The sequence below is a fragment of the Arctopsyche grandis genome, chromosome 4 (assembly GCF_051622035.1).
Source record: "Arctopsyche grandis isolate Sample6627 chromosome 4, ASM5162203v2, whole genome shotgun sequence".
Taxonomy (NCBI): Eukaryota; Metazoa; Arthropoda; class Insecta; order Trichoptera; family Hydropsychidae; genus Arctopsyche; species Arctopsyche grandis.
Genome location: NC_135358.1, coordinates 7,848,238 through 7,858,906, shown reverse-complemented (window position 1 = coordinate 7,858,906; position 10,669 = coordinate 7,848,238). Strand labels below are relative to the sequence as shown.

The window sequence follows — 10,669 nt, the reverse complement described above, 5'->3', positions numbered from 1 at the left end:
TGTCTTGGGGACACGTGTTGACCTGTTTTCGAGGCGCGTGTTTTATAGCTATAGGGTCAGCGCCAGGACGTCGTTCGTTTGAGAATGGGGTCGTGTGCCACGCGTAAACGACTTTCTAGGACACGTGTTACAGTTTCCTGATGACATCACTGTTGGGTTTCGTTAGTTTTACGATCGAGCGATGAATTATTTCTTCTGGAATGGTCGAAGGGGACGTTGCCCTTGAGTTATGCATGTTTGTACAGGATCGATGATGAGATCACTGGTTTTGATTCGTAATAGCACAAGTCGTGCTATATTCCTACAAAACTATTTTTAGGTAGAGGTATGCCGATCTATATGTAGAAACTCGGTTTGAGCTTTATTGAGGATTTTTCATTGGTTCATAGTACAAGGTATGGTTGCTCGACTTCTTGTTGAGTGGCTGATTGAACTACCCTTTGAGTCTGCTGCGCTGGTTTATATATCCTGTTCGATGTGCAGCTGGGCGACAGTCATCATTGCTGGAGGTTGGGCGATGCAGCTGTGAGATAGGGTCAGGGTCAGTGTCTAGAGGTCTAGAGATCACTCGATATGAAGCTGCGTAATGAGATCATTTGATCATGCTGGATCGCTTGACGTGTGTCTAGAAGTCGTCTGTAGGTCGTTCGCTGTGCATCTGTGCGATGAAATCATTCTTGTTTTCCTCCAAATGTGTTTTAATTTCACTCGATCTTACTGTTATAATGTATTCTTAAATATTACTCATAACTATAATAATAATCTGTTAACTGGACTAGCATTAGTAACTATTTATACTGAGAATTGTGCATGCACAGCCGCCTGTGTGTAAACTGAAATCGGCCGCTCTTTAATTTTATCAGCATTTAAATAAATCATATTAATTTGGGGTATAGTGTTGAAAATTTTAATCACAATAAAAATTAATCAGAAAAACAGACCGAAAACCAAAATGTTTAGTTCTGAACAGGACCAGACGATTCACACATTTGGGATTTTGTTATTTCGATGACAAAACCAATACTCAACATCCATGAAAAAATACATCTGGCAGTGGCAAAGATAATAGAACATAAAATAACGGTGTGTTAGAAGTTGTAACTTGCAATCCACAAGTTTACAACAAGTCAACCTAAATGCATTTTTAAAAGTACGATGTCTTGTTTAGTATTTTTTAAGGAATATAATTTTTTCGAAACTCATTTCTTTTGGCCGCCTGTGTGCGTTGCACACATTTGTACATATGGTAGGCGCGGCCCTGCCCATAGATAAGCGAACAGGTAATGACGACAGACCAAATGTAGTTTTCGCTTCACTCTCTATTGTCAATCTCTTAGAAAGGATATGTTTTTACAAGTATTTTGCCCTTTGGCTTTGAACACTGAGGGTTTTATAAGAAAAAATAAACCGCGTGTAGCCGCCCTTCAGTAATGACACTTGACAATCAACTGTTGCTTTGAGTCTGATCCAAACATAATGTTCTTCGACTAAGCAATAGGTTTGGAATATAGTTGATGCGCAATACCTTTATGAATTTTCAAGTCCAGGCTATAACCAGATAGAAAAGAGAATACATTCGAGTGTGAACTTCAAATTAATGTACCGATAATTAATTGGCACACCATCGTAATTGAAATGTGTAACCAATTGGAAATTAGTCGTGTCAAATTGTAAATTGTAGCGCAATAAAAGCGTTGTTTGATCTGTGCGAATGCGTTATCTGTGTTTGTTATCTCGACTAGTCGTACTTGAGTGCTGGTCGTGTGAAGTTGTGCTTAGGCCGTTGTCATTGTCGGTGTCTGTCGAGCTGTCAGCTCGTTCTCGTCGCCCCCCAGCGCCTCCGCCCCTTCTGCGCCCCTTTCACAATGCCTCTTGACGACGAAGATTCCACCTGGTGGGTCTACCTTTGCTACATTTCACTTCAGATTAATCACAAGCCTTGAAGGCATTACGCACCATTCAATGTAGATAAACGATGTACCTGTATTGTATGTTTCTGTCTTGTCAAGTTTCTTTAATCGTAATTTGATGCGATTTAAATGGATGCATTCCAATAGAAGTATTCATTTAACACATGTGAAAATTTTGCCAAAATTGTATAAATATTTAATGAGTTACTGTATGTAAATACAAATATTTATTGTTCAATTTTATTTGGGGAACCACACAGTTTTATATGAGTCTGTATATATTTGGGTAAACACAAAACGTCGAGTGTGCAATTCACTATCATTTGGATTCACAAAGTTGTCTTGGTGAATCACAAACGAATGCATTTATATTCACGGAGTGACACGGAAGCTGAAACGTCATTTCGGCGCAAGTCTCGGATTATTTACAACGTACTTGTAAGAATTTGTGTTTAGAAATTCATTTCGCACCTTCACAACAGAGAATTACACAATATTATGTAGGTACTGTTGGCTCTTGCGTTAAATGCCAGGCAACACTATTCTTGGTGTTAACCTATATATGGATAAGAAAAATATACAAAACCAATAATAGTTTTATATAATTAATTGTCCAGGAAGGCGCATTGGGGTCTTCCTGTCAAGCCTTCCTGGTATATATCTAAAAATAAAATAAATAAAAAATATAAGATTTTAAAATATAAATTAAAAATATATGAAGGGTTCACTTACTAAATCAACCGTATTTCATTCTCCACTAAACATATCAAATATATGTTGGAAAAATCAATTTGTTAATAACAAATATTTTTCTTGAATTTATCTAAGAATCAAAAAATATAATAGTATTTTTGCATTTTTGGTATTGTTGCGTAGGGGTGGGTGGAAGATCCAAATTAAATGCCAAAGTCGCTTCACATCATTTATTGACTGATTCAGGAGGTCCACGCGCAGTCAGCGCTCGTTCCAGAATGATCTGATATTTTATTTATTTATTTATATATATCTTAGCTATCAAGCTAATTAAAAAAAATACATCTTAATTACTTAACTCTAAAATTTTAATTAACTTATATGTACTGTCCGTCACAGAGGTGTCTCTTCGCACCTCCTGATATGGCCTAAGTACTTCCTTAAAAAGGGAAGGTTGCTCACTACAGCTTCCCCGATCCATTTGTTTCTCCGTTGTCTAGGCAGTTTTAAGTGAGTCAGGGTTTCTAGGAATTCTACCGACCACTTAGACTCCCGCTAGGCCAATTCGGGGGTCTCCACTGTTAGCCCCCGAATGCACTTTAGGCGGCTGATAATCCCTGTGTTACAGTATTATATTTAAAAATATTTATTTTTTGATCTGGATTTTGTTTTAATGTCAATTCCCGAATACCCGAAATTCCTAGGTACAAGTTTGCGAAATATTCGACTTCCCGGGTACTAAACAAAGCCGAGTAATTAGGCATCCCTAATGTTTCAGATTAAATAACAAATTATTACAATACCAGTCAAAATATTGAACATATTTTGGTGTTGATTAATACTCTAATAATTGTTTACCTAATAATATTATTATAATGATAATATATATGTATGTACATATTTACAGAACAATTATTTTTCTAGGGCGATCGAATTGGAATCAATTCTTTTGGACGATTGTACGGCAAGCGACATTTATGCAGTGTGTAAAGGAAAAACCATACCGGAAAATGTACGCGCTGACGTTTGGCAAGTGTGTCTCAACGTGCAAAATAAAGGGAATCAGATGAGCAATTTCAACGAAATATTCGACTTGCCAAATCAAAACAGTCTGAGAGAAGATGTCACAGTATTCGTGCAAAAATTGGGAAACGACGAAGACGACAAAGTATCAGTTGCCTCTGATTTAGAATCTGTTCTCACATTTTATTGTAAATCTAAAAATATTAATTATTCCAAAAATAACGGCTGGATTGAATTACTATTGCCGTTGCTTAACCTCAAGCTTCCACGAGCCGAAACTTACAATTTATTTGAGCAGCTTATTAAAGTGTACGTGCCGAAGAATTGCAACAAGAATGGTGCTCCATTTCACGTGTTATGGTTGTTGCTTCAGTATCACGAGCCGGAACTGTGTTCCTTTTTGGATACAAAACGGATAACACCAGAACAATACTGCTTGCCGTGGTTCCAAAGCCTATTTGCCGGGACTTGTATACTACCGGTCGTTCAGTCAATGTGGGATTTATATTTCCAACAATCCGATCAATTCTTTATATTCTTCCTCGCTTTGATTATGCTCATTAATGCGCGTGAACTGATCTTGTCGAAGAAGAATGAACCGAAAGATGTGATCATTGAATTTTTGATAAATATGCCGTGTGCTTTAGAAACTGAAGATGTTAATGATTTTTGTTCATTAGCGCAATATTACGCCCATAAAACCCCCAAATCTTTCCAAGCAGATATAGCACCTGTCTTATTTGGAAATGAAGGTCCAAGTGCTTCTTCCAAAAGCGTTACACAAGCACTATGTCTACCGGTATCTGTACACGAACTGGTCGAAAATGCTACGATGGAAATAAATCCGGATTCAGAAGGCGTTCGGTTCTTTTTAGTTGACTGTCGTCCCGCTGATCAGTATAATGCTGGACATTTATCTACAGCTTTTCCCTTAGATTGTAATCTCATGCTTCAAGAGCCATCTACGTTTGCGACAGCTGTTCAAGGACTTCTGAATGCTCAACGGCAGGCTCTCGCAGCTAATTCATTGGCAGCTGGTGAACATCTATGTATACTTGGCTCGGGTAGAATGGAAGAAGATGGCTATGTTCACATGGTTGTGGCGTCTTTCTTAAAAAGAAATATCCGTCACGTGTCTATGTTAGATGGAGGATACATTGCTATACATGACTATTTCGGAAATCACATGGTCGACTGCTTGGAAGACCACGATTCTTCACGATGCTTAGTTTGCGCTCCTAATGTACAACTCCAACCGAAGGATAGAATCCCTCCAAAAACCAATACAACTTCCGTTGATCTATTCAATAAACTATCAGCAGCTATGCGTAGTAAATCTCAAGAAGTTACAGGTAAACTCATAGACTATATTGTCAATCCTAATGCCAATTCGCCCGTGTTGGAACGTCACGTGTCTAAAAATGATAGGAATGGTAAACGTTACCGGAATGTAGCTCCCGTCTTTAGCATAGACGAGGACAATGACGGCGAAATAGGACTTGAAGAGTTGACACCGGATGAGGAGAACGCACAGGAAATCGTGGAGTTGGCCGATTGGTTGAAAAATCCCAATGTAGTTAAACATTTCAAATGTCAAGAAGTTATGATGAACGGATATATGCACGATGCGTACTTGGTCATCACCAGTAGTCATTTAGTTGTCATGCGCGATGAAGAGAAACGCAAAGGCTTTGCGCAAATCATCGTACGGCGACCTCTCTCTTCCATAGTCAAAATCACCGCCAAGAAAAGACATCCAGAACTGATCACTTTTAAATACGGAATGCCGGAAGGCGATACGTTGGTAATTAAGGATATGGATAGGTTTTTGATACCCAATGCTGGGGAAGCCACCAAAGCTGTTTCTAATCAGATCGTTAAAAACAGTTGAAATAGGTTTAATTTCTTTTTTTAAAGAATTTAACTTAGAATAATAACGTTGAGCAACAAAAAAATTTACGGAGCGGAGACTAATCAATTTTTACTAAATTTGACTCACTGAATTCGAATATGACTATGATTTTCGTTGGTTTGCTCCCGTTTATGAGATATGATCGTTTAAAAAAAATGGACAGTTTTTACATATTTTTGGCTTTTGCAGTCTATAATTCAAAATCTAGTATTTATGTGCCAAAAGTGAGTAATGGAATCAATAGTCACATGTTTTTCATATTGATTGTGATTTGTTGTCGCTTTAAAATACTTATAATTAATTATCTAGCGAATTTTAAAAGTCGAAAATATATATTTTTTGACATTTTTTTTTCTGTAATATTATGAGCTTATATCGCTAATTTTTCACTTTACCACCTTTATAAAGATTAGTTTTCATTTCAATTTTTGTTATCTAATCGTACTAATTCGTTTGTTGATGACTGTATGCATGATGTACTCACTTACGAGTAAAGAACACCCCCACCTAAAACATTTCATATTGTAATTTAAAATCATTTATTGCTCGAATTATTAAGTTAAAAAATTATTGACATTGAAAACCAACCCTTGTAAATGTAGTAAAATATAGAACTGGCCCAATAAATGCATAATAACTTGAGAAAAAAATTGTGTTACAAAATATATATATATTTTTGACTTCTAAAATTCGCTAGATGATAAATTAAAATTTATTTTAAAGCAATAAAAATTCACAATTAATACAAAAAAAACATCTGACTATCTATTTCAATACTCACTTTTGGCGCAGCAATACTAGATTTTGAGCTAAAGACTGGAAATGCCAAAAATTGCGCGCTTATCTTATAAAAGTGAAGAAATCAACTAAAATCAATGTCATATTCGAATTCAGTGGGTCGAAATTAGTAGCGATTGATTAGGCTCTGCTCCGGTAAGTAAAAAACGTGATTTTTAATGGCTCAGTGTAATTAAGCCAATATAATTAATATTAGTTTTGGCTTCAGGAGTGAATTTGTAAATTTCAAAATGTGGTCCATAAACGTTTACGATTCCTTTGTGATTATGTACTTATTTAATACATGAATGTGGGTGCCTTCGCATGGGGGCTAATATGTTTGATTATTTTAAAATTACTAGTGATTATTTTCATTTAAAAAAGATTCAACCCACTTACAATATGATAACAAACATAAAAAATGTATAGGTTTTTTCATTATACAAAAATTAGTCAAAGAATATATGTATAATTTGTATACTGTTTTGTAGGATAACGCCCATATATTATGGGACATGTTTTGGAGATTTTATATTGCTCTTGTTGTCATAACTGCAATAGAGAATCAGATAGTATTAAATACATATGTAAAACTTGTGTGAGAATTATTTGCACATTCAGAGCGTTGTATAATAGTAAGTAGAGTGAAATATTTTATATTTGGTTGTTAAATTTTATTCTAGCTTAATATTTGATGAATCAAAATTAACATGTAATGATTTAATTTCGTCTTGTGTATATTGTGAAAGACACAAATAAATTGAATTGGTGTATAGAATTTTTACAGATTTTATTTGTACAGTATTACAATATATTTAGTGATAGTTTGAATAACTTGTTTTCCGCTCGGGTGAATGTATAATATGTATTATGTATAGAATTAATTGAAGTAAGCCAAAGGTTTCCCCGACTCCGATGATGAATCCTCGAATGCAGAACGTTATTGTTTTGAACTTTCTCAATAATGGGAATTTTATTTCGTTGTATATTCCGTTTGCTTGCGATTAGGCTGTGTAATATAATAATATGTTAAGCGAGAATGAAAGAATATAGTTTAATAAATTTTATTTATTATCTTTAGAAATTTAACTGAAATAAATACTTTATAAATACATCTATTTATTTTTTGGTATACAAATGAAAATATTCCTACATACATACATAGTTGGTTATATTAACCTTATAATTTTTTTGTATAAAAATATTAATATTATTTGAATTTGGGATAAATGTTCAAACAAATAATACATATGGAAATACACATACATACGTGTAAAAAATAAAATATTAATATTATTCATACATGTATTACATCATATCAAATTATCTATCAACACGCAGATATGATAAATTTCTTTTTTTTTTTTTTTAAATAAAGTTAACTTAAAGATATAAAATATGATTAAGTCATCAACTCAATGATACTGATATGTAAAAAATACGGTTTCAAATTATAAATAGATTCAAAACTTTCAATCTATGGCACTAAAATACTTTTTTAGATTAATAATAAAATGGAAGAATCAAAATATAAAACAAACTGTATACAATACAGTCCAGTTCTTTTTTTATAAATACTTTTAGAATACACATATGTATATTGGTTTATTTATACACAATATGAATCACTTACAATATTAATTATTGCACTATTGTATAATTAATGTGAACGATCATGTTCATTTTCAATACAAGGAAAATTGCTTACACCATACATATAGTAGATACCGAATAGCAGAAGCGTTCGTTTGGTCTTTTTACGGAATGTTTTACATAAGAGATTTACATCTACTTGAGATCATAATAAAAATCGTAGTTATCAGGTTCGGGTGGGATCGGCGGTGGATCCTGTGGAATATCTATACCTTCAGCGTCTAATAATCTCAGTTTTATATCCATCGACAGCAACGTTTCCAAATCATTCTCGCACATCTTACTGACCATTTTGTTACTGAGGAGTGCGTTGATGCCGTCGGTCCAGTAATCGAAGACCTGCTCGTCGGGAGCTACAAAGTCCAACGACGTCATATCGACAGAGTCCAGCGTGAGCGAAAACGCCAAATGATGAGGGATCTTGCCACCTTTCTTGTCCTTCACGTGAGGGCACTCTTTGCCGACGATCAAACCTTTAATATCGGTTATGACCAATTTGCCGCTCAGTTCTTCGACACTAGGATTACTCTTTTCGTCGCAATCGCCGTAATGTAAGACTTTGTGATTGGGGGATAGCCGAACGAACCAGAATTTATCTTTGATTCTCTGACCCCGAGAGTATTTTGATAAACGGGTGCCGTTGACTAGTAATCCGAGTCGTTGTTGTTTGATCAGATCCATTATTTCAGGAGTGATTTGTTCTTTCAACTCTACGATCGGTCTGGCGTGCGACTCCCATTCTTCGCGCGTCGTCCGCTCTTGCTGCCAGATTTGTCTGATCTCCAGATAGGTCAATTGTTGAATCTTTTGACGAAACTTATCGAAGCCCATCGGTGACGATAATAGAGCTCTTAATATTTGTTCCTTCACGACGCTGAATACTTTGACAAAGTCTTCGGCTGTGGCGCGCATTTCTTTCCATGTTTTGTTCAATAGCACAATGCATATGCAGAAGAATTCTTCAAACGGGTGATCGTGCGTGAAAATCATCGGATGATAAGTCTGGCCTTGTTCGCTAGGTGGTTCTTTGATCCTCAAGATTTCGCACATCAACTTTACAAGCTCTATGCTGGTCCTTCCGAATGGACACTCGTGTTCGTCGACTCTGCAACTGTTTTCTAATACGACCTTTGTATATGCTTCGTTGTTGTTACGAGCGAAATAAATCATACAATCCAGAGCTAAAACTCCGGGACATTGCTCTTCGGCCAAGTCTGATAGAGGGTTTATATCGTTTTTGAAACCGAGTTTTTTATAATCTTTAGCGTAGCCGAGTTGACGTCTCGTGGTTATATCGACGTTCATGCCGATTCCGTCGTTTTCGAATGCGATGCGTCTCAGTTCTTTTACTTTCTCGAGAGCGTCTTGGTCTTGAGGGTCGATTTTGACCATCCGCTGTTCTAACAAGCTCAAGCAAAGCGTTTGCATTACATATAGTTGATGGGCCATTTCGGTGCCTACTTCTGCCTGAGTCTGTATGACTCTGCAACAAATCACATTTCTGACCTGTTTAGAGGAGAGAGTGGCGCACATAGCTTTGCGTTTAGAAATATCTGCTTTGAGAAACAGAGCGTTAATGAGAGCCAGAGTATTTTGTTGAATAACTTGATTATCCGATGGAGGGTGGAGATGCATTATGAGGTTCGGAATGGTTATTTCTTTTTCCACCTGTACGTTTTTTCCCGTTCCGTTCAGTACGATGTTCTCGAGGATGGAGAGACACGATTTGACGACTGAGGAGTCTTGAGTGGGAGAATGGTTATTTATATAACTGGCGATTTTGTTGATGAATTGGTTTTCTAGAATGTCCCACGACATCACTCCTTGATCCATCAGTTCGACGAAGGAAGAGAGTGCGAACGCTAAGGCTTGACCTTCGAATTTTCCCGTTTCGATGCTGGCGATGAGTTGGGTGTGACCTTTCTTGCTGATGAACTCTTGGGCGAAGGTGTTATCGGGACTGAGCGAACAGAGGCGACGCAAAGCATCAGTCCGCTGATCCACAGACGTGGACGTCATCTGTGAGAGTATTTCCTCCGCCGTTTTAGAAGGAGCCTGCTCCAGGGTGAGAACGGAGCCATTCTTTATCTCGTTGCGGTTTTTCTCCGTGACGTAGTTCTTATTGTTGGCGTCTGAGAATTGCAAAGCGTAATGATCGGGGTCTGATAAACCCCACAGTTGGCAGAGTTCATGTACGATACTAGCCAGCGGTTGTCGCTGGTTGAACTCTAGTAGTTGAGGAAGTTTGTCGGCTTCCGTTGGCATTTGAACGGCGATTTTAACGATGTTGGCATCACGGAGGTTACTCCGAGGGGGGCGCGCGCCTCCGCCCCCGCCCCCGCCCCCGCTCCCACCTCCCCCACTATTGGGTACAGCAACAGCCGCCGCGCTCATCTTCAAACGTCAATTGGCCAAAGACCGGTAAGCGGCCAGGCGCAATATTCTCGGCAACAGGCAGTGATAAACTGACAGCCTAATGGCACCGCCCATAAACACGCTGACAAATCTGCCAAAACGTGACCATTAACATAATTGAAAATCTTCAATTTCTATCAACGATTCTACCAGGGGCGTCATTTGATTTGAACGGGACTATCTACGATGTTTAATGTATTATTATGAATTTGAATTAAAATACTAAACCAACAAAAATATAATATTGAAATTTTTTAAAACACTGTCAAGTAATATAAAGGTCTGT

At 36.9% G+C, this 10,669-nt stretch overlaps 2 protein-coding genes across 2 annotated transcripts; one reads left to right on the top strand and one right to left on the bottom strand.

Moving 5' to 3' along the window:
• Positions 1-1,746: 1,746 nt before the first annotated feature.
• On the top strand, positions 1,747-7,425 carry TBC1D23 (TBC1 domain family member 23). Its single transcript, XM_077429313.1, has 2 exons — positions 1,747-1,894; positions 3,528-7,425. The coding sequence occupies exons 1-2, from the start codon at positions 1,866-1,868 to the stop codon at positions 5,515-5,517; spliced, it is 2,019 nt and encodes a 672-aa protein (XP_077285439.1). The 5' UTR covers positions 1,747-1,865; the 3' UTR covers positions 5,518-7,425.
• Positions 7,379-10,429, bottom strand: Ced-12 (engulfment and cell motility Ced-12). The gene has a single exon (XM_077429312.1). It carries the CDS (start codon positions 10,360-10,362, stop codon positions 8,104-8,106), a length of 2,259 nt encoding a protein of 752 aa, XP_077285438.1. The 5' UTR covers positions 10,363-10,429; the 3' UTR covers positions 7,379-8,103.
• Between the last annotated feature and the right edge of the window lie 240 nt (positions 10,430-10,669).

Coding starts and splice junctions, on each gene's coding strand:
- TBC1D23 (XM_077429313.1), top strand. CDS start 1,866: ATGCCTCTTGACGACGAAGATTCCACCTG. Junction 1,895..3,527: donor GACGACGAAGATTCCACCTG/GTGGGTCTACCT, acceptor TTATTTTTCTAG/GGCGATCGAATTGGAATCAA.
- Ced-12 (XM_077429312.1), bottom strand. CDS start 10,362: ATGAGCGCGGCGGCTGTTGCTGTACCCAATAGTGGGGGAGGTGGGAGC.